The following is a 23877-nucleotide window of genomic DNA, read 5'->3' on the forward strand; positions in this document are numbered from 1 at the left end:
GATGTCGTTTTCTCTGACCGGATGGCGTTTGTATAGAGGAAGTTTTGTTTTCCGAGTTTTCCGTCCGTTTCGACTGACTGAGTGTCCCGTATATATACTTAGAAGGACAAAGTTACACAAATGATACAACTATAAACTGCATTATCGGTAACTGCACAAGTGTTCATCGGTAAAATATAAGTACGGACTGTCTGGGGCGGTGCAACTCAACACTTCAGAGTAACCAGAGAGCACCTACTGCTAAGCTAACGTTTCCTAGCAAGTCAGCGCGGCTAGCGTTAGGTTTAGTCTCCGTTGTGTTGAAGGGGCTCTCCGAGCTAACGAAGCCATGGGGAACCGGGGCATGGAAGACCTGATTCCCCTCATCAACAAGCTTCAAGACGCTTTCAGCTCCATTGGCCAGAGTTGCAATTTGGATCTTCCTCAGATCGCGGTGGTCGGCGGACAGAGCGCTGGGAAAAGCTCGGTCTTAGAAAATTTTGTTGGCAGGTATGTGATTGTAGGTAATTAAAATAATCGTAGATCATATGTTGTCTTCTGTGGCCTAACATCTCAATTTTTACATCAGCTAAAATTTCTTTGGAAATGCAATCCGCGTTTGAGCTAAGCTAACATTACCCACTACTACATAACGTCAATAATAACTAAGTTGAGCGTTAGTTGTAAACCTGCCTTCATAGTGAGGTTACAGGTACAGTAAACAGGTTGACGTAGCGTACGTGGCAAACAATCAGGCCCGTCTGGGCACCTAATGCGTATTTATATTAAGCTTTGTTTTCCCATATCTTAAGCGTAAGCCCTCGTTTGATTATGACCTTTTGTCCGCCTCATAGAACCTTACATTAAGTGTGCAGTCTAAAACTGTGGTGGCTCGGATCCTCTTTACACTCTCATTTTCAGTATAACAAATGACTATATTAAACAAATCCACTAGTATGTCTATGTAATATGCACGTATGCGTATTTAAATATTTAGCAAGCTGCAGTTGATGATGGAATATATTTCCAGGCCACATACTCTTTAAACTTATAGGATTCACATTTATATAGTGACCACAGGTTTACCTGTGGCTCACCGCTGTTTCACTTGGTCCCATGACGGTTTATTGTTTTATTAATATGTTTTATTTACTTGTGGTAGCACAATTCTGAGGCGATATGGTCAAGTTACACTTTTCTACTGTATGGGTTTTGTTGAAGCTGAATTTATTACCTGTGCATTTTATATTTATACGCATTTCTTTTGATTTTTGACACAAACACGCGTCCACCAGGCACAACTTCCCTTAATATCTTCCTCTTATGTTGCTCTTTTTGGCCAAAGTTCAGCAATTAAGGAAATAGCACTGATGTATCTGCATTCTGTGTAAGTCTCGAGCTTCTGCACTGGCGTCGCACTGGTTCTGTCTTTGACTTCTGCATCAGCTGTGAGTGAGATTGCTGTGCAGATAATGAAACAAAACAAGTTTGCTCTAGAGCAGCTTGTTAAACAGGTTTCTACCCTCTTGAGAGAAAGTGTGTGTCAGCCAACTGACACCAGAATCGCACAAGTTGGTAGAGAACAGGCACACATTTACATCTGTTTTGATGGAATGCAGACATATTTTTGGTTGTCAACATGAGAACGCACATGTAGATTAGACTCCCGCTCAGTGCAAATTAATTCACCAGTGGGACTTGTGAGTAGGAGAGCACTTGACACATATTGGTTAAAATTAACATGAGAGAATTTATGGTGACCTCAATTTCACTGCCTGTGATTGGCCTTCCACTTCCTACTTGTTGACAGGATTAACGCTTCTATTTGCTACCATTGCACAAGGACTTTGCAAGTATGCTATGCTATACAGATGTCTACACATTTGTAATGCATTGCATTTAAGAGTTTTCACACTATATGAAGCTCATCAGCTATTCTTAATGCATGTAGGTGAACCTGGGGTCAACCGTCGACCCCAAACTGATAGTCTTACTTCAACCTTAAACAGAGTGTTGTTAGATCGCACTATAGACACACTCATATTAGGTGACTCATTGTTTATCTAAGGCCGTGGTTATGCACAGGATGGGCCAGTGGCTATGTCCTTTGTGATAGTTGTTCAGTGTTGAAAGACAGATTTGCAAATTATCCGTGGTGACGTCACACTTCAACCATCAGCTGCTAGACGTAAACTTGTTGCTTCAGTCTATTTAACTGGCAAATTTTCTGCCATCATAATGTGCGTGTCTTTCAGTGCTCCGCGCACTTTCATCATGAAGCACATTGAGGATCTGTTCCCTGACTGCAGTGAGATGGAAGGGTGTGTGTTGCTCAAATGTCAGCCTATTGTTTGTAAATAAGCTAATCTTCATAACTGAACCATGACATGTTTTTTTTTAGTCTATTGACATTGGAGTCATCCGTTTCCTGACATTACCTTGGACACCAAAGCAGGGCTTGACCATATTTGCGCTGTAGTTTGTAGCCGCCCCGACAAACACAGACCTGAATTTCAGCATTGGCAGGTCATGTAGGATTTGCTGCTTGACCTATCTTGCCGATGTGATTTGGGCCTCTGTTCTCACGTTTGTCTGGTTGGTCTGCATACTCCGCTTGGCAGAATTGAATCAAATTACTCCGGCTAAATAGTGGGTATTTGTGTGTTTCTCTCATTGGTAATGTGTTGTTATCTTGCTCAGGCTTGTGTTAAGGCAGACTAAAGGAATGTTTGCTGGGACATTGAAGTTGCACTAAATACATTACATAGATCAACATCTGTTGCCCATCACCATAACAAGCTGGTCAAATTGACTTTTCTCGTGACTGATACTTACGTAACCAACAACAGTAAAAATGACTTCATGCCATTCTAGTGCATCAGTGACATCGCCCTGACACTAGGCGTGTTTTACTTGTTGATACAGCTAAATGAACCTGAAACCTCATATCTGTTTTTAGTTATACAGTACCAGTGGTTTTCCTATGACAAGTCAAAATACTCACTAGAAAAAAAGGTGTTTGTACCATAGAAACTATTGTGATGTCCCTGCGGGGAATAAGGACAGCATATCTTGCACTGCAAGCTGGTCTGGGTGGAGACTGTTATCAGATCTGTAGCCAGTAGAAGATTTCAGTTGTCCTAAGGTCGAAGTTTTACAAGACTGTCAAGTTAAATAACTAAATGTGGCAGCGGTTAGTCTGTTTCTGTGTTACTTCACATGGCAGAAAAGACTTAAAAAAATGGACATGAATGTCCACCCATGGCTTGTTTGCTTGTTTGTACCATAGCTGGCAACCCTGTGAGGAAGAATCCCAGACAGCAGAATGGCAGAGAGTGAAGAGAATTTCCACTAAGCAGATGGGTTTTGGTACAGCTTGAATAGGCTTCGCTTCGTATTGATGCCTCTCAGTACCCTCTGTGACAGACCGTGGTGTGGGAATGTGGCTAGCCATAATTATATGTTCGTTGCTACGCCATAGGCCCATGGGATCTACGCCACTAAACCACAAACACATTTTGTGTACATCATCCTCCTGTGAGAGTATACCCAACTGTAACCTCAGCGTTTCTCACGCCAGTTTTCCTCCGACGTGAGCCACGGCTCGCCGGCGCTGCTCTGTCTGTCACAGGCAGATGCTTTCGAGGCAGGCAGGCAGGGGGAGGGGAGTTGATGCTGTCTTTCTACCGCTAGCCTACTCTCCCTTGCTTTAGCTTTCGCTTGTGTTAGATGAAGGGGAGGCTCGCAGACTGATGCTCTTTGCTTGGACATTCATAATGCATGAACTGATACACAATCTGCTGAGCCTCGTCTATCATTTACAGCGCATCAATAATAGAGTCCTGGCCGCGCGCTTCTTTTCAGAATGCCACTGCTGTTTATCCGTTTCTGCCCATGAAGACTGACTGGTTCAATTATGCCCTCGTATTACGTCTCAGAAGCGGATTTCTGATTATCTTTGGGAGTGTTTTTTTAAATACACCCATATCGCTGTAGTCTTATGACCTGGTAAGACGGTGTTTGACACGGCTGCAACTGGAGTGATGCATCAATACTGTAGCAGCTCTTGAAAAGGTTATCCTTGCTGTGATCTCTTTGTGGCATCGAACAGCCTTTCTCCATTTGCTTCAGTCTGTCTTTTTTCCCCCCAGCGTATAGTAGATTTGATCTTTATTTCCATCCCCGCCCTCATCCATGGCTCTCTATACTGTTCACAGCGTGGACGAATGCCTGGGTGCTTTTACATTATGTGCATGACACAGCACCAGCGCTGAATGGATTAGTGAGTTTTTGTTGACGTAAGGAATATCCAGAACGTTCCCTCATGTTTTACAAAGGGACCACAACCTACGAATGGCAGGCAGTGCGTAGTCTCTTTTTTTTCCTCGTCCTGTAGCTGACACATTGCTTCCAGTCTGAAGCCAGCAGGCATGCTGTGCACCACCATAGCTCTCTCAGGCCTGTAGCTCTGGCAGTAGCGAGGAAAGTGGGAATGTAGGTTAGGGACACTAGCTGCTAGGATTGCTCCAGGAGGGGTTTTGGCGATTCTGTCAGATGTGGTGTTTGCAGAAAAGCATAAAGGACTTAAGACCTGGGAGGGTTGTGTAGAAAAACATGAGGAAGAGCTTGGTGTGAGGGCTGACTAAGCGTTCCTCAAGTCTGGTGACACAGCAACAAGCAGACTGTCTGTAATAAAAAGTCCCCATTGGTTCATTCATCCCATGGTCCAAACCGTGGCTGGTTAAGAGGCATGAATTAACTCTGAAATTGAAGTGTATTGAAGTGTAAGTGTATTGAGACCGTGTCAAGCGATACGCCTGTGTCTAGTGTGTAAAAGTGCTATCATAACTGATATTTCCTGGTACTGAGTCAGCCTTCATTTATAGAAACACAAAAGTGACCAACTGAAACGTTTTAAATCTGTAGTCAGGCTTAAAAAATAGATAAAATGGGAAAAAACAAAGGGGAAAGTATTTTTTTTATTTAAGTTAAAACTAAATGTTCCTTTTAAGACATGAAGGGACATTTTTTAGTTCACATTGTGTTGTTTGGTTCTCTAGGGTTTTTGTCCTCTAGAGTTATTGTAACTGTTGATATACCAGAATGGAAATAAAACGTGTTTAAAGCAGCCTGGTAGATTTGTCATTAATAAGCTCTGGGGTTTCTTCATAGATCTTCTCAAGGTGTAGGCATTGGAATTGTAAATAAAAAACGTAGAGTATTGTAGTGTACACATCTGTAAATAATAATAATAATAATAATAATAATAATAATAATCTTGATTCTAATACATTTCTATCTGGTCCCACACAACAGCGAGAGTGATCATCCATGAATTTATCTCTAATGATCAGGAAAAATTACTTTGTCACATTTGATTTGTTGAGGCGTGAAATTCTTTTCGCCCATCAATTTACCAGAAGCCATGCTGGCGGAAAATGGACACGAAGTACCGGTATAATGAGCCATTGGACATTCTCTATGTCACTGTTTTCCTTTGCTTTCTTTGTCCTCAGTTGGTCCTGTTTTGCTCAGCATGTCAACCTATGTGTTGTTGCCTTTTTTTATCCCTTTTCACAATGTTTACTGTTCTCCCGTCTCTCAGGGACTTTCTTCCACGTGGATCAGGCATTGTCACCCGCAGACCTCTGATTTTGCAGCTGGTGAACAATAAAGCAGGTGAGTGTGTCTGTCCCATGCAAAGCCGCATCCCTGTCATCTTTTATATTTGGCCTGCATACGGCCTCTCAGCCACAGTGCCTCAAGCTGGGCCCACATTATGGTATTTGCTGGTGTCATCCATTTAATTTATTGGTATTGTTCTCTGTCTCTACCTTGCTGTCTTCTTCTCTCTTTCTTTTTTTGTACCTTTTACTTTCACTTCTCAATTTCTTTCTGTCTATTAACTTTTTCTGCATATGAAGAATATGCCGAATTTCTACACTGCAAAGGAAAGAAATTTGTGGATTTTGATGAGGTGCGGTCTGAAATCGAAGCGGAGACCGACAGGATAACAGGCTCCAACAAAGGCATCTCTCCCATCCCAATAAACCTGAGAGTCTACTCCCCAAATGGTAATTCACAAGTTTAATCGTCAGATGTTGTCAGATTTGTCCTCTTTGGTTTAGTCTGTACAATGATGAAATACAACGGAATAAATCTGTCAAGCATTAGAGGTTTGTGTCTCGTGCTGACACACAGAACACAAGCAAATAATATTTCACATCTGGTTATTTAATTCATACATTTGTAAATAATGTGATTTATTGTGTATGTAATAGACGCTATGTTGTAGACACACAAAACATGTCGACTGGTGATTGATAATTTTTGTGCCAAAACCTTATTTGTTCCTGTTAATGTCATACAAGTGCTGAACCTGACCTTGATTGACCTCCCGGGAATGACTAAAGTCGCTGTTGGAGATCAGCCACAAGACATTGAGCACCAGATCAGGGACATGTTGCTGCAGTTCATCACCAAGGAAAGCTGTCTGATCTTGGCCGTCACCCCTGCCAACACTGACCTGGCCAACTCGGATGCTCTGAAGATTGCCAAGGAGGTGGACCCGCAGGGTGAGCGTACAGCTTTCTGGTAGCTCAGATGTCAAACACCTGGCAAATACTACACACAGAGTATTGACACTAAATTAAAACGGAATTAAATGGGTTCCAAACAACGCCTATTACGGAGAAGAGAAATAGATAAATAACCAGGAAGGCTAAGAAAAGTTTAAAGACCACTACAGTATTATTGTCCATATTCGTCTGTTTTATTCTTACACTTTACTTTTTGTGCAGGTCTGCGTACAATTGGTGTGATAACAAAACTGGACCTGATGGATGAAGGGACGGATGCAAAGGATATCCTCGAAAATAAACTGCTGCCACTGCGTAGAGGTGGGGATTATGTTTACACCAGCACAAAACCACGACAGGGTTTAATTTTGACTTTCCAGCGACTGACGTTGAGCGTTGTGTGTAGGCTACATCGGTGTGGTGAACCGCAGTCAGAAAGACATCGATGGCAAAAAGGACATTCGCGCTGCCCTGGGTGCAGAGAGGAAGTTCTTCCTGTCCCACCCTGCTTACAGACACATGGCAGAACGCATGGGTACCCCACATCTACAAAAGGCACTCAACCAGGTTCGTCAGTTCTTAACCCTGTAAAATGTAACTGACCCACTGTCATTAGACCTGGTAATAGTAGTGATTCTGTTTGTCACTAGCAACTGACCAACCACATTAGAGACACCTTGCCAGGACTGCGCAGCAAGCTGCAGAGTCAGCTCCTCTCGCTGGAAAAAGAAGTGGAAGAGTATAAGAACTTCCGTCCAGATGACCCAACCCGCAAAACCAAAGCCTTATTGCAGTGGGTGCATGTGCTCCTTTATTACAAAACGTCATATGTTGTAATCGGGGTGAGATGATGTAATGGACAGTATTCTTTAATCAAATTGTTCTTTTTGTGGACCTTTTATTAGGATGGTGCAGCAGTTCGGTGTGGACTTTGAGAAGCGCATCGAGGGCTCCGGGGATCAGGTGGACACCAATGAGCTTTCAGGCGGCGCCAAGATAAATCGAATCTTCCACGAACGCTTTCCCTTCGAGCTGGTTAAGGTTAGTGTGCCACCAGGAGCTGTGGTGGCGAATTACTGATTTAGGTGGGAGTCTTCACAAAAACGTAAGTGCTCCTAAGCATCATTTTCACCTCTGTCTTCCAGATTGTTTTTGATGAGAAGGAGCTCAGGCGAGAAATCAGTCACGCAATCAAGAATGTCCACGGTGTCAGGCAAGTGACCAGAAATCTACCTGACATCCAAAGTAACCACCCACTGAGCTTAATATGTGTTTATGCTGTTTCCACTTGAACCACTTTTGTGGCCACATGCTTTGCTTTTCTTCCTTCATCAATGCTTTTTATTCTTCTCTGTCATTCACGTTTTTATAATCAAAGCCCTGCTATTACAGGCTACAAGAGGTGTATTCAGAACGTGATTTCTGCTGTACGTGAAATGTGTTTCCTCTATTCTACTTTCCTTCACCAATCCCCTTATCTCCTGCAACGCCGCCTACTCATTTTCTGTTTCTGTCTGCTTAAACCTTCAATTATTATGAGGTTTTGTGTGTCTTTGAACACTGCATTTTATGTTGTCATGTGTTTCTCGCTGATTCTGTCCTGTCTGTCATATCATTTGTAGTTTTATGTTTAATTACACTGACACTTGATTGACTTTTATTTTTGTCTCATTCTTTCCCATGGTGTTTAACCTCAGTCACCTGTTCATCATTTTTTTGGCCTCTGTGTTAACTGTTCCATCTGTCTGCCATTGTGCGTCTGTTTCTTTGTGAATCCTCAGAACGGGCCTGTTCACTCCAGACCTGGCGTTTGAGGCCATCGTGAAAAAGCAGATCGTTAAGCTGAAAACACCCTGTCTCAAATGTGTCGATTTGGTCATTCAGGAGCTCATCAACACATTCAGACAGTGCAGCAACAAGGTACTGCGGGTGTCCAGCATCTCCCGACCCAGCCGAGACATAGGGCATGGGCGACCGTGGGTGTGGCAGAGCGTGTACTGGCACAGAACATTAGTTAATAGTTTCCTGCCATGTCTGGATTAGTTATTAAAATAGTTTGTGTTAACATAGAAAAGTTCTGTGCAGTTTCCCTCTACTTAGCCCGGCCCAGTGAGCCCTTTGTGCAGGCAGCGCTGTCGTGTTGTGGAGTGTTTTGACGGCTGACGTGTCCTCGTGGAATACGAGATGTTTCGGGGACTGTCTGAGCATCTCTGGTCTCTTCTGGACAAGCTGCAACTTTCACAGCCTGGTGCACACTGCCAGCAAAACATTGGTTGTCTGCAGACTAGAATGTGGCTTTGATTTAAAGGTGATGTCTGCAGGGGAACTGGCTATATAAGGATTTGGATGTGAAAAACCTTGTGGCTTGTCCTCACTACTTGATCTGCCTGTATACAACTCGAAAAAACTAACTAAACAGTTATTTTGTCTTTTATTTCTCCTTTCCTCTTCCTGTCTGTCTTTTGTTTCTCTTTTCTTAATGTCTCCCTGTCCTTCTCTCTTCACCACTGAACCCAAATGTAAACTGATCCCGTGGCCTTTCAGAACAGGGCTCTTCACCCCTGACCTGGCCTTCGAGGCGATAGTAAAAAAGCAGATTCTCAAACTCAAAGAGCCCAGCCTCAAGTGTGTGGACCTTGTGGTGTCTGAGCTCACAGCACTCGTCATGAAGTGTGCAGTTAAGGTAACCAGGGACACACTGGCAGGCAGGATGCCATAAAAAGACATTTCTTACTATGTAAATGTGTATTTCTGTCATCCATATACAATGTTCCACCCAGTAAAGTTGGGTAGATCCCAATCGCTTGCTGTTGAAACATCCATAACCTGCCCTTACCCACTCCACTTCAGCCATCAATTTGTTCATGTCTGAGATTTCAAACATACATTCAACCTGCTCTATCCAGGTCCCACATGCTGTCTGAGCCTTAGCATCGGCTGCTAAATGAATGTCTTTTTCTGCTCGTTTCTATGGCTTCCTTAATCGCTGCCAACCTCAATACGCTGTCAGTTCGGGCAGTTTGGTGGAACCTTACTTCGCTCTCTTGCTAGCCCACGTGGTAGAGTGGCTTTCTGCTATCTGCTAAACCAGAAGGAAGGAGAGTGTAGGGTGTATACAAATATACAAATTGTCCATGTCCTCTGTGGGCACAGCGGCAGCTTGAATTGAGTGTTTCCATAGCAACAGTACTCCAGCGCCATCTTGTGGACCAAGGGCTGCACTTCACTCATTTAAATGTTGAAGCAAACATTCATTGTTCTGCTTTGTCTCAAAGGTTCACTTCTGTTTCACCCCGTGCTGTCACTTTTCCATTCCCACTAACATTTAGTAATATCCAAACTGTACCATCGACCAGGGATGATGTTTTCAAACTATTGCTGTGTCAAACTAAAAAAGATTGTAAAGTTATTATTCCAAAGACTGAAACAATGAACATGTTTCTACAAAAGTCATCCCTGGACGGTAGTGAATGCCCCCATCACCTTGTAGAGCAGACTGTCACTTTAATTAAATCTGTTTGTGTGCATGTGTGTTGGACTGTGGTTGCCTGAATTTGTCAGACACAGAAATGTCACTTGACTGTCTCTTTCCCCTTTCTTTGTTTTCTACTTATTCTCACTTCTCACACCTGTTTCTCTATGTTACTGGTAAGTCCTATTAAACTTAAGGTCACGTGTAAGTGTGTGTGTGTGTGTGTGTGTGTGTGTTTGTGTCTATGTGTACATGTCTCAGTTCGGTGCTGCAGTTGTGTGCTCTTTCCTTTCAGCTCAATTCTTACCCCAGACTGAGAGAGGAGACTGAGAGGATTGTCACCACCCATGTCAGAGAAAGAGAAGGGAAGACCAAAGACCAGGTCAGCCACTGGTTGATCAAATAGAGAAGTAACACCTTGTGTGTTGTATTAATATACAAAATGTAGAACTTGAATACATCCTGCCAGGATTAAAGTTTACCGTCAGTTGCAGTCAAGTCACGTAAGACCTGCACATTAAAGGCTGTAAAATTGATTGTTTTACTGCCTGGGGTTAAAAGCAGTACATTTAATTTTTAATCAGGTTTCCTATAAACTCGGATTTTGAAAGTTGTCAAACTTGAGAAAATGTAACTCTAATTTAGGGCAGTTCAAATATTTTTCTGGTTACCTTTTGTAGTTAGTCATTATCATAATCATGTCACAGCTCTACAAAATTAAACAAAAATCAATTGGTTGTGTAATAGTATTCTCTTCTGGGCATTATCAATTATTATCAATAGAAACCACAAGTAATAATAGTTTTCTGTTGAGTAGCTGCTTTCTCAGGGAGTGACAGATGAGTTGAGCTTAGTTCAAAGATGGAAATATTTGATTAGAATTATAAGAATAAATCTAATTCCCATCGACTTTGACACAAGATTGTACACCAGAGCCTAATCTATTCATATTTTGTGTAGTCTGTTCTTGTTTAGTTTAATTCTAACAATGATGTTCTGCTTTTAAGGTTCTGCTCCTGATTGACATTGAGCTGTCCTACATCAACACCAACCATGAGGACTTCATAGGGTTTGCTAAGTAGGTACCTGCGGCATCCCTAGCCCAACTACAACTACAGCTTGTTGCTGGCGGCCCCAGAATTAGCGCAGACGTTGTGATTGTGATTAACTACGTGCCGCTTGTGAGTGAGCATTCAGAAACGTTGTGAATGCACCCTGTAACTTTAAGAAGTCAATTCATGGGGAACACTGTTGCCACATTAACTGCTAAGAATCATCCCTACTTCACAGCTACTGAATCAAGGTGTTGCTTATAATTGGCTACGTATTGAAAAATGTGTTGCATTACTGTGACGTAGGTTGTCGATCGGTGATCCTGCCCCAACGGAGCATGTGAATGCCACAGTGACCAAGGTTGCGTTTGCTGTATACCTCTCCCTCCTGCATGCAGCAGTAACCCCCCCAACACACACACACACACACACACACACACACACACACACACACACACACACACACACACACACACACACACACACACACACTTTACTGTCTGCTGCAGGGTTTTACTTCTACCGGAATGGACGGTTGATGCATTGTCATAGTTGTGATGGTGTGCAATGGAAACTCATGTGCAACCTGCAAAGCACCCATAGGTTTTTGTGGTATATGCCCAAGCAGTGTAGAGTCAAGGGTTGAGATCTCACGGTTTCTTAAGTAGCTGGTACAGTAGCATGTTGTGAGAAGCGTGTGTCCTCTGTTGGAGTTGTGTCCCTGACTGTGTAACATAGCGGCCCCCCCGTGTGCGTGTGTGAAGGCATATGCATAGCCTCTGCATGGCGAGTGGATTACAGTAATGTACCAGAGGTACGGCAGGGCTGTTTAACGGTTCTCATGACGTCACTTTCAGTCTTGACTACAGAAGGCTGGATGACGGTAGCCCCCCAGGGTACGGCAACAACAGGTGGGCTGACAAGCAGAATGTAGGGATGTAGGGTAGGGTGTACAGTCTACCCACTCTCACATTCATGTGTGTAGTATGATAATAACCTTCAAAGATTTGCTTACTTTACCGCAAATTTGTACTTTTATTTTGAAAAAAGTTGCCATGTGAATATTAGTGTGTCCGTATGTGTGGTGTGATGTCATCATTTATGGTCTTTTCTGTCCACCTGTGTGACAGTGCCCAGCAGAGGAGCACGGCTGTAAACAAGAAGAGGGCCGTGCCCAACCAGGTACGTTTTATCACTTCTCTCTGGCCTTTTCACCAATCCCAAATTTAGTCACTCTTGACTGATGCATCGTATTAGCAAGCTATTAATCAACCCTGTGAATATATGTGACTACAGCAGTGATTTAGCCCACAACCATTAATCTGTCCCGACCTATCTACCTGTTAATGATACCTATCGTTTACCCAGTCCCGGTCTCTTCTAATTCTGATATTGATTGGCTGGTGTGTGTCCACGCTGTTTTCAAGCTAGTACCTGTAGTTTCCTGACACATTCAGAATGATCGTCATTCAACTTTGATGACCTCTAATGTGCGTTCATCAGACATCGAGCTATGATTATATTGCTGCCAATAAGCATTGAAGATTGCAGTTTCAGTGAGGGGAGAGGTAATGAACTTCTAGAACTCTGCTTCCCTGCATTTCAGAAACAAACTCTTATTTCCACAGCTTTTATTAATTTGTCATTTTGCATGCGAATGAGGCATGCAAAGCAACAGTTAATCCTGGAATAATTGATTGTTTGGCTTTGTTTCTTTTTTTTATTAACGCACCAGTATCTGTTGTTTGATTGAAATACAGAATGTGCATGGACCTCGCTCCTATTGGCCGAGCAACAAATATTATATAACCAAATTGTATTATAGTTGACGTAATTCTAATTGCATGTAACTTTCTTGCTCTCTCTCTCTCTGTCTCTCTCTGGCTGTCTCTTGCTCTTTCTCTGTCACTCACTTTCTCTCCCTGTCTGTCTTTTTCTTATTGAATTCATGATTCCTACCTTCTTTCTCCTTTTTCCTCTTGTCCCTCCCAACCTGTCACTTTTTTGTTCCTCCTCCTCCTTGTATCTCTCATGTACATCATCTTCGCTTGCTTGCTTTTTCATTTGTTTTGGCTGTGATTTGTTCTACTGCCCCATCCTCTACTTTAATTTCTTCTTACTGCAGGGTGAGATTCTGGTAAGTACCCCACAGATTTAAACCGCACCCTGCTAAGGGGCAGCAGGGGTAGGCCATACAGATGAACTGAGGCTATCATACATAGGTCATAGAGGTGGTAAGGGCGAGTGTGGTCAAGTAATAGAATGAACGACTCCTGCTACTACAGAGCTTGATGATTTGACATAATAAGTTGTCTTAACCCTCTGCAGCTGTTCGTACTTGGAGATGCCCACGAGGAAAAGGTAGAGTCTTCAGACTGGTCAATCTGAGCTCAGATTCAATTCTAGCAGCACCAGTAATTTGGAGCTGTGTTCACAATAACACCCAGCACATCTCTGCGCTCATAATTCTTGGTTTAATTTTATTAGGACATTAATTGTCAATAATTGTGCACCACTGGGGTTGTTACTGACATTTGACTTCATCCACCAAATATTTTAAGCGTGTTATGAATTAATTTACTTCCTTTCGTGGCACTTCACAGCTTACTTTTTCAGTGAGAGAACAGGGACATTTTCCACCTCTGACCATGGGTAGCATCAGTTCTTGTGTCTAAAGGTTTATTCCCCTGCTGCCATCTGATGCACGGTGACCCAAACGTTTGCCTTGTGAGAACTTAAATGTCACATGGGACAATCAGGGGGGAGTGATCAAAAGCAATGTCATGCAAATCAAAGACAAAATGTCCTGGTTTTCTGTATTAACTGATCAGAATCATCTGTTACCTATGTGATTGGTGCTCATGGCTTTGTGATATAGCTCAGTGATTTACTTTTAAAATTCGAACAAATTCTAATAAATCTTAAAATTTTTTCAAATCTCTTAATTTTAACAACTGACTAGAGACAAATTGACACACTTAATTCCAATTATATGCTTTTAAACCTCTGGGAATGTAAGACAATCTTCTTTAATTCACTATTTGATTAGTTACAGTTACAGAAATGTGTTTAAACGCACAGTGAAACAAAAGCATCTTACTTGGAACTCCTTTGCATATCATAATTTCCCTCTTTCAAACGTTAACCTGGTTCTAACATTTCTAACTCATGGGTTATTTAAATGTTACCCTATTTCTGGGTTTACGTTCCTCCTCGTCAAGGCAAACTACCAGTTTAGCTCCTAAGCCGCCGCCTCCCATGTTTATGTTGGCGCTTTTGAACTAATGAGCTGTTCTTTTCTTTTCTTTTTTCATCTCAATAACTCACTCCAGTCATTTGCTGGATATGGAGTTTAGAAGAGATGTGTAGTACAGGCTTTGAAATGGACAATCGACAATTCACAATTTGAATTGCACTCAAATTACAAGAGAGACTATGTGGAAAGACACTGAAATACAGTAGTTGAATTCTGTAAAGTGCTTGCCTTTTGTCAGAGAATTTGGCCTCTCAGTTTGATGCATTATCTCCTTCTCTTTAGAACTTTAATTACATCCATTCTGCTCCTTAATCAGTTCTATAACAGTTATTTACAGAACTCTGTATTTAGTTGATTCTATAGCAGCTCTTGACTCCTTCTCTACCCTGTCTTTTGATTTACTTAGATGTCTTGTTTTGTGATCCAATTTCAGTGAACGTTACTAATTCTGATCATTTTAAAGCAGATCATAAGCTTCCTTTTACTGACCTGATGACACTAACATACCACCGCCGACCTTTGGTCTTTGAGCCTGTGTCATGACTGGCGACACTGTTTGGTCCTGTTTGTTGGACTGTGTACCTCCTCAGTATATGCAACTAAACCTTCTTTGTAGACGCTTAATGCTTTCACATTATGCACAGTATGTGTGACTGTGTATGAGTCACTGTGTTGTTTTCACTCCGTGTTGTTTACTCATTAATGTTCAAATTCCATGTTTCCGTGTTTTAGTGTATATTTGTTATGTTAGATTCTGATGCAAACATAAAACATAAAGCTAAAAAGTAGTGAAACATCCGTGTGACCTAGCAGGTAAGATTTTATTAATATTACTTATATCCATTATAAATAGAGCAACACTTACGAACACAGGACATTCATGTTATAAAGGAAGCCTAATTAATGAAGCTGTTTTCCCTCCACCCTCCTGATCCCCTACCACCTGTCTTCCTTCCACATCATTTTTCCGCTGTGCAGGTGATCAGAAAAGGCTGGTTAACCCTCAACATCAGCATCATGAAAGGCGGCTCCAAGGAGTATTGGTTTGTTCTGACTGCTGAGTCCCTGTCCTGGTACAAAGATGAAGAGGTGAGAAGTTGTTCCTTCAATGGCACACTGGCGAGCTAAGATAATATGACACAATCTGGCAATGTATCGCAGCACCACAGCAATGCATAAATATGCAGACCCTGGATTTGACACTGTTTGTAAACGGTTTGAAGTTGGCATTTTGCTGTCATCACCTACGGTGGCTTGTAGTGTGTGTGCATCCCAGCCCAGCCTAACCAATGTGCAGACTACTGTTCAGCTGTAGCCTGATGAACAGGTAGTCTGAACACTGGGCAGGCGGGGGGGTGTGGGACTCGGGAGGAAGGACCCTGAGGTCATTGCAGCTGCAGGTCACAGTCACAGGACGGTGGTACAGAGGACACATTAAGCAAACATTACCTCAGCATTTAAGAAATACTGTTAAAATATGGTCCTGTTAAACATATCATTTTTAAGGAAACCTCAATATATTTGTAATAAAGAGTTCAAAAGATTTAAATCTAAGATTGAAGGCATGTTTGTTGAGTTGAATGTTCTCAAAGTTAGTACAAAATCTGATTTTCTATCATAGACAACTTGAAATGTTTGATTGAAGGACCCAGGATCAGTTTGCTAAAAAATCATCTCAATTAAAAACTTCACTGATCTTCTGGTTTTCGACTAAGTTCAAAATAAGTCATTTAGTCTACAATTGATCGCAAATACATAGATTGAACATTCACTCACTGCTTCACTCACCGCTTGATCTTCGGCAGGCAGGCGGGCTGAAATGTTCCAGCCGGGATCTGACTTTGGAATTTGCAGGAAAGCATACTGGGTTACTGCAGAAGGGGGGGGGTGATTTTGTGTGTGCGCGTATCTTTGTACATACAAGTGTGTGCGACCTTCCTACACGAGTCCTACTGTATGTTTAAGGGTTTGGGCCTTCGACCTTTATATCTGCTTTAGTGTAAAACATATGTGTATATATATATATATTCATATGTCAAATATGTTTGTTCAGTTCAATGAGACTCATTTATGTTTGTTTTTCTTCGCACATGCATTTAACTGTGTGTGTCTGTGTATGTGCGTGTGTGGGGTGGGGGGTCGTGTGGATTCGTTGGTGATGTAACTGTTGGACCTGCGCCACCCTGTGTTAGTGCAGACGTAAATGCTTCCAGATGTCCGTGCTTAACAGTGAAAGCTGGCACCCCTTCCCCCCAAACTCCTTCATGCCCCTCCCATCTCTCCAGCTCCTCCTGTCCCTCATCACACACGTCTCCATTTCGCCAGCTTGGTGGTCGTTCACACAGGAACTGCATTCCTACCCTGTTTGTTTCATTATCTGTTATAATAATGTAAAGACATGCTTACTTTTTCTTGGTATGGCCCAGGTTTTGGGTACTCTGTTTTCACCTGTGCCTACTATAAATACGGTTGTCTGTCGCATACTAGGAAAAAGAAAAGAAGTATATGCTGCCGCTGGATAACCTTAAGATCAGAGATGTGGAGAAGGGCTTCATGTCCACAAAGCACACCTTTGCAATATTCAACACTGAGCAAAGGTCAGTTTGTGCTGTTTACAGATCAGCCTGTTTTTTTTTTTTTTTTTTTAACCAGTATCCATCGTACCTGTTTGCGTTTCTGTCAGTAAGCCCAAGTCTCAAGCTCTTGTCTGTCTGTTGTTGAAATACACAGGAACGTGTACAAGGATCTTCGCCAAATAGAACTGGCCTGTGAATCTCAAGACGATGTGGACAGTTGGAAAGCATCCTTCCTCAGGGCGGGCGTTTATCCAGAGAAAGACCAGGTATGTGATCCGTGTGTCTCTTTCTTAACGCACGCTGCCCTGTTGGTGCAGTTGGTTTACCTGCATCCTTCACCTCTGTTCTCGTCAGGTTGAGAATGAAGAGGCCGCCCCCGCCGACACCTTTTCTATGGACCCTCAGTTGGAGCGACAGGTGGAAACCATTCGCAACCTGGTAGACTCATATATTGGCATCATCAACAAATCCATCAGAGACCTTGTTCCCAAGACCATCATGCACCTCATGATCAACAGTGTGAGTCCAGTGTTGTTGAACTGTCCATTTATAGTTAAATTAATTTCTACACACATACTCTACAGTTGTCCACTCAGCATATCTTATGTCAAATATCTTTTTTGTTTGCCCTTGTGTTTAATACATAGTGTCATGCTTATGACTTATGTTGTGTTTCGTCAGTCAAAGGATTTCATCCACTCTGAGCTGCTGGCCTACCTCTACTCATCTGGAGACCAGAATAGCCTCATGGAGGAGTCAGCTGATCAAGCTCAGCGCAGGGACGAGATGCTGCGCATGTATCATGCACTCAAGGAGGCACTGACCATTATTGGGGACATAAGCACCAACACCATCTCAACCCCCGTACCCCCACCTGTAAATGATTCCTGGATCCCAGAAGTCAGGTGAGTAGAGGGTTAATTAGCGTCCAATGAAGCATTTAAAGTAATAGCTTCAATGTGACAGTCTTTCTTCTTCTCTTCTTACTTTACCTCTCAGCCCTACGCCTCAGCGCAGGCCGGCCCCAGCATCCACCGCGCCGCCCACCCGTCCGCCGGCTGTTCGGGGCCCGACACCAGGACCACCTATGAACCCTTCCCCTGCCTTTGGGGCCCCTCTCAACCCATCTCCCGCATTTGGTGCACCACCAATCCCATCTCGTCCAGGCCCGCCCACAAACGCCTTCAACAACTTCCAGGATCCTTTCAGTGCACCCCCACAGATCCCCTCCCGGCCCAACCGCATTCCACCAGGTGTTCCCAGGTAAGCGTTTCTCTTATTGATATGTTTGTAATATTTTACCGCATTTTGTTCAAAACTCAGGTCTAGCTTATCGTGTTTTACTCTCACTTGGATCCAGCATTCTCGTCTCCTACGCCTCCTCCTTTCTTTCCATCTGTCCTTACATATCCTCTGTACTCTCTGTCGGGTTGTTTTGGGTTCTCCACTTTGTGAGCACGTCTCACTCTTTGTTCTGTATCTTCTCTCCCCATTGCAGCCGAAGACCCCCCGGTGCTCCTTCTCACCGACCCACCATTATCCGCCCTGCTGAGCCCTCTCTGCTAGACTAGACACGTGGCCGAGCCCACCTAATAGTTTTTGTTTGTGTGTCTGGGTGTGTGGCGGGGGCTCGAGGGGAGGGGGCCCACTGATTAACCTGCAAAATGAGCATCGACCAGCCATATTATTGCATCTATTCAAATAAGGTTAATAAGCTGCTAATATTGTCTTAATCAGTGCACATGAAAGAAAGACAACCCATAACTGCTTAAATATTAATATCTGGCTGCTGTGGAAATTGTGTAATGTAAAGCATCATCTGTGGGATACATTAGCTTCTATCAATAGAAGACCTGTATCAAATTCAGATTTGAGCTTTTTAATTATATTAACCAATTTATTTCCATTGACAGTGTTCCCAGCAGAAGCTCATTTAAAAACCTCGGCTGGTACCCTCTCCCCTCCCTTCACCTTTTCTAGATTGGCCCCGAGGCCCACGTCTAGATCTGTGTAATATACAGACCTAACCCGTTAATGTTATTCTGGGTTTTCATTTCCTAACTGATTTCATACTGGAAAAATAGGTAAAATGATCACTGTTTTTCTTTTGGTGGTGTCAATGACATTTTTTCTTTGTTATTTTATTTGAGCGACTTTGTCCTTTTTAAACTACCATATGTAGCTTTAAATCCTAATTGCAGCAAATATAAAGTACGAGAGGACACAGGTTAGGGTCGTGTGACAGGAAGAGAGGATGCTTCCATTCCCTTTTTGTGAATCCTTCCATAGTTGAACCACATTGGCCAGATTGACCATTAGAATCTCAGCACGTCTGACCATCTATCCTTAAAGTGAAGCACTCATAACAAGGGTGCTGTGGTCCTTTACTGAACACTATTCACAAAAACATAGGGATGGAGGGAGACGGGCTGAGGCGCTGCACACCGTAGCAAGCCTCCTTTATTATAATAATAATATTAATAATAATAATATAATAAGTGGTTCATACCTCAAATTTGAATCCCATCGGCCTCACCTGAACTTGAACAAAACTTTGAGTACACTTTAATTCCTGGATTTGCTGAATCATATCAAACACAGCACATGGCACAGGTTCCTCTCCAAGAGCATGAAGCTCGGTGATGAGCTGGGGTGTGTAGATTAGGATGAATCGTATAAAGGTGGTACTAAGCACTGAGGGGTGGGCACATCTCCTTCTGAGTTTAGTTGTGAAGGACATTTATTATTGCTACTATTTCTGCATTCATGCATTCAGCGGATTGTTGTACATAGGTGGCTTAAACTGGGGAGTTGGCGCTTGTCTCCTTTTAAATGCAGGGTTAATAAATAAACATGTTTATGATTAAAATCAGTAATCCAGCATGTTAGAAAACTTTATGGGGTGAGATTAAAAGACGCTCTTAACACATTTATGAATTATTTATAACTGGGCATTTGTTGTGGGGGGTGGGGGTTGTTGCATTTTTATAGCTTTTCTAAGTCACCCACCATCCCCCAGTGTTAACAATAAACAACACACAGCTGTGATCTCTTCTGATGGCTCTTTGACCATTTAAAATCAAGGTTTCTTGACTGTTTGTAGGTGTTTCAGGGGCAACCAGTCTAGCAGGGTGTCAAACATTTGGTTACTTGAATGTTTTGTGCGTTTTTTTTTTTTTTTTTTTTTTTTTTTGGTTTGATCAGTAGAGGTGTTGAGCTGGTGGTGGGCGCGTGTGAGAAAGCACATCCTGTCTTCAGAAGCTGCGCAGCCGTCGCTCTGCGCTCACCACACAGGATAGGAAAGTAATTGGCCGGGCTGACAAGACAAAGAGATCGAGTTTTGAATTCTTTATAAACCACACAGTCTTGAGACAGAACATGCTTTTTCCTCCCCTGCCCCTGTCTACGGGCCGGGCTCTCAGTGACGGCGCCACAAAGGCGAGAAGGTTCTTAAAAAGACAGAGTATGTGGATTCACAACCATTCACTTTAAATCTTTGTGTCACTGTTACACACGTTTGCTTGATGGAACTGACATTTTTGAGCCTCTTCACGAAAGAGGCGCAGACTGTAAATGCCCTGTAATACATTAGCTTAGACAACACTGCCTCTCTCTAATTGTTGTACCCTCCCTCTTTCCTCTTTCCCCTCTTCTGTCTGGATTTTGGTGGGAAGGCAACCCTCAAATATCTTTTTGTTTTACAAACCCCTTGTCAAGTGCCTCTGTAGCAATTCATTGATTTTTGAATAAACAAAATGAGCTGATTTAGAACGCAGAATAAATAAAGAGGTGTTGTGTACAATAAAGGGACTCTCTCTGGTGGTTGGTGTTTTCTTGTGTCCTGTGTGACCCGCTGTCTTCTGTCTGTCTCAGGTAATGTGGGACCCCTCCTGGGTTTTTCTGTCCCTGCCTATGTCTCTACATCTAACACATAGCTCTATAGTCTATAGCAACATAGTCTATATAGTCTATAGCAACATTATTCTGCAGACATTCTCATGGAAACCTTAGTAATGTGACCTACTTTAGGGGTTTAACAGTGTTCAGAGAATGGTCACTGTTACTTATCTGCATTTCTTACTAAATGTGAGAGATCAGTAAAAAAATGAAAAGGTGATGGAATTTATTAGAACATGCAAATTAAATTAATTATAGATATATTGTTATTTAGTGTACAAAGTGAAAATATATCCTAATATTAACTATTGTGCATTCATGCAGTTTTATTACATCTTATAAACATTTAATTGTCTTAAATACATTTTGATTTTATGTCTCATATCTCATAATCTTCTAGTTGGAGCTGAGCCGTCTCACAGGTGCCCATGCTGTAGTATGTCCTGCTGTAGTGCACGTGTGAATAAGACATTAATATTGGCTGATTGTTCCTGAACAGGCGTCCGGCTCCCCGTCGAGACCAGTGGTGACCAGTCCCCAGTGGACGGCAGACGACTTTGACCTCAGGACCACAGAAGAACAATGTACCTTTAGCTCAGTAATAAACCAGCTCGATCACTGTAAATAATATATAATTAGAATATTACTTTCTCTAAGTTTGTAATATAACAATTGCTTGAGTGCTGGTGTCTGTTATTCCTTCTGTTTACTATTTTCTGTAGTTTGTGAGACAGTATAACATCATTTTTAGGGATAAACTACTAAATGCAAAGTCAATCCATTCAGTCAGAATGAGAAATAATCATTGTCATATCAGTGTCACTTTCAACTCGTGAAACCTCATCACACGCTGATTATTTAACAGGAAAGTGAGCTGGCCCGTGTGGTTCAACAACAACAATGCAATGAAATATATTAGAGAAAAAAAGTTCTGCCTGTTAAACCAGCAAATGAACAAAGTGGTTGGGTAATGGGTATATTTTTATCACAGTAAATGAGTTGAACAGCAACAGGCTCGATGGAATGGAAATGTTTTTTACAGTGCACTTTCAGGAGGTCAGGCCTTGTTTTGCTTGTTTCGGCAGCTGGTTTAATAAAGTAAAATAAAGTAAGTAGCTTCTAGTCGAACTTGATGAAGAATGTGGTGTCTGTAATTTAATAAACTAGCATTCCGGTGAGAACAGTGTGTGAGTGTGTGTGTGGTCTGTGAATGCTGGAGTTCATTCCCACTACGTGCAGACGCGCTTGGTGCCGCTGAAGAGGCGCCTCAGCGTGTATATCTGCGCGGCGGCGACGGCGAGCATGACCAGCAGGTTGAGGCAGGACCAGAAGGACACTCGCCACAGGTTGTCCTCCAGCAGGTAGCGGTCCCTGGCCTCGAAGGCCCGCAGCACGGCCTGCGTCTGGCGGCTCCTCTCGAGGTGCTGGTGCACGGACTCCATCCTCGCCTGGAGGGAGACGGAGGAGGAGAGCGTCACACAGCCGGACCCGACCCGAGGCCGTGGGAGGGCTCGGTTCCGGTCCCTCACCCAGATGTCCTCCAGCTGGTACCCCACCAGGCTCTCCGGCGTGGCCGCGTCAGCCCACTCGTCTCGGCCTCTGCTGGCGCTGCTCTGGCTGTTGATGAGCACTTCGAAGAACACCATCTTCTCTGACAGTTTACTGAAGCTGTTGTCAAAACACAGGCGGTAGTCGCCGTCCTCTGTGGGATCAACCCTGTGGGAAGAAAAAGCTTCGGGATCCACCTCGCTACGGAAAATCAAACCAAATAGTACCACTGGGAACCCACATGTGGATGCCGTCAGACCTCCTGGAGTCAGAGGAGACCCTGTATCCACTGGGAGACATGAGGGCAAAGCTGACATCAAGACCTGAACCAGCGATCACCTGTAAAAAGAATAAGATGAAGACAGGTCCAATCCTGCCCCAACAGGACTGGGACCACAGCTGTCTACCAACCCGACCTGTGGCGTCACTGGAACATTCTTTACCTCATTACCTTCAATGCACCCAGGTAACCCTCAAGTTAAAGTAGGGCATGCTATGGTTTTTTATCACCTTGTCTGATCTCTCCTCTAAGAGAAAAAAAACCCTCCACAAGTGACTCAGATCCTTGGTCTTCTTTTGTCTGCACTGCTGTGTAAAGGTTGCATCAAAAAAAGGCACCACCGCATCACGGTTTAGCTTTGATGGGCCATAACAAAAGACGGGCGGCCGGGGCCTCGGAGCGTCGCCGCCTGAAACCTCGGCTGCGTGTCGCACGCGGCCCCATCGGAAGCGCAGCGGTCGTGTGAGAGAGGAGGCAAAGGCCGAGGCCGCAGGGCGAAGTGTGTGCAAAGTGTGACCTGATCACGGGTGGAACCGCACGCACACATTTAAGTGTTTCTGCCTCTTAAACCCTCTTAAACAGCAGCGGTATGTGATTTCTGATTAGATCAGGGCCTCCAAGCGGATCAGAACCCGGGGCCCTTCTCTGGACGGACATGCAGGACGGACGGACACAGTGTGTTCACCTGGTATTCCACTTCCATGCTGTCGTCCCTGGCAGCGGCCTGGTAAAAGCACTCCGTGCCTCCGGCCGGCAGTAGAAAAGTAAAGCCCACATGCTGGTTTGACCCCAGGCCCAAAGTCACAGCGACAGTTAAGCTCAAACAGCCCAGCAGGCCGAGCCGAGCCGACGCGGGCGTCATTCTCCGGCCGCGGCGCAAAGTCCATCCACGCCTCGGCCCGGGTCGATGCCGCGCCGACGCGGCGAGGGCCCGCTTCCTGCGCGACGGAGTCTGGACTGCAGCCACGCGCCGAGGCCCGAGGCCACAGGGTGCAATGCACCGCGCTCACCTGGAGAGCGAGGCTGGGCGAGCGAGCCCAATGCGCAAGGAGCGTGAATACAAGCTGCCGCGCCGCTGTTCGTCCTACAGGTGGCAGAGCTCTGCCTTCACGCCGGCCTTCGCCTGCGGCTACAGGCAGGAATGGGTGAAAAGAAACCGGCAGCTTGTTGTTAATGAACAACCCGACACACCTGATTAAACATGAGCCACCAGCTCAGTAAATGTTTCTGAAGCATGTG

General features: G+C 43.7%; 2 protein-coding genes across 10 annotated transcripts; one reads left to right on the top strand and one right to left on the bottom strand.

The window, feature by feature from the left end:
* Positions 1-21996, top strand: dnm2a (dynamin 2a). 9 transcript variants are annotated; one of them, XM_055510652.1, is made up of 22 exons: positions 2-489; positions 5585-5658; positions 5904-6053; positions 6351-6554; positions 6780-6878; positions 6964-7124; positions 7208-7350; positions 7463-7598; positions 7703-7770; positions 9102-9240; positions 10325-10411; positions 11037-11107; positions 11939-11992; positions 12212-12263; positions 13207-13218; positions 15316-15426; positions 16825-16934; positions 17068-17179; positions 17268-17432; positions 17595-17818; positions 17913-18176; positions 18412-20735. In XM_055510652.1, the coding sequence occupies exons 1-22, from the start codon at positions 329-331 to the stop codon at positions 18482-18484; spliced, it is 2670 nt and encodes an 889-aa protein (XP_055366627.1). In that variant the 5' UTR covers positions 2-328; the 3' UTR covers positions 18485-20735. The 9 variants fall into 9 exon arrangements, with proteins under 9 accessions (XP_055366630.1, XP_055366627.1, XP_029015925.1 ...); XM_055510654.1 differs by lacking the exons at positions 9102-9240; positions 18412-20735 and adding exons at positions 8339-8477; positions 21310-21996 and having other exon boundaries at positions 3-489; XM_055510651.1 differs by lacking the exon at positions 9102-9240 and adding an exon at positions 8339-8477 and having other exon boundaries at positions 3-489.
* On the bottom strand, positions 20071-23727 carry tmed1a (transmembrane p24 trafficking protein 1a). Its single transcript, XM_029160121.2, has 4 exons — positions 23324-23727; positions 22600-22697; positions 22340-22526; positions 20071-22258 (listed from the first exon to the last, which is right to left on the bottom strand). Exons 1-4 carry the CDS (start codon positions 23498-23500, stop codon positions 22040-22042), a joined length of 681 nt encoding a protein of 226 aa, XP_029015954.1. The 5' UTR covers positions 23501-23727; the 3' UTR covers positions 20071-22039.
* Positions 23728-23877: the final 150 nt, after the last annotated feature.

This window comes from Betta splendens, chromosome 8 (assembly GCF_900634795.4).
Source record: "Betta splendens chromosome 8, fBetSpl5.4, whole genome shotgun sequence".
NCBI lineage: Eukaryota > Metazoa > Chordata > Actinopteri > Anabantiformes > Osphronemidae > Betta > Betta splendens.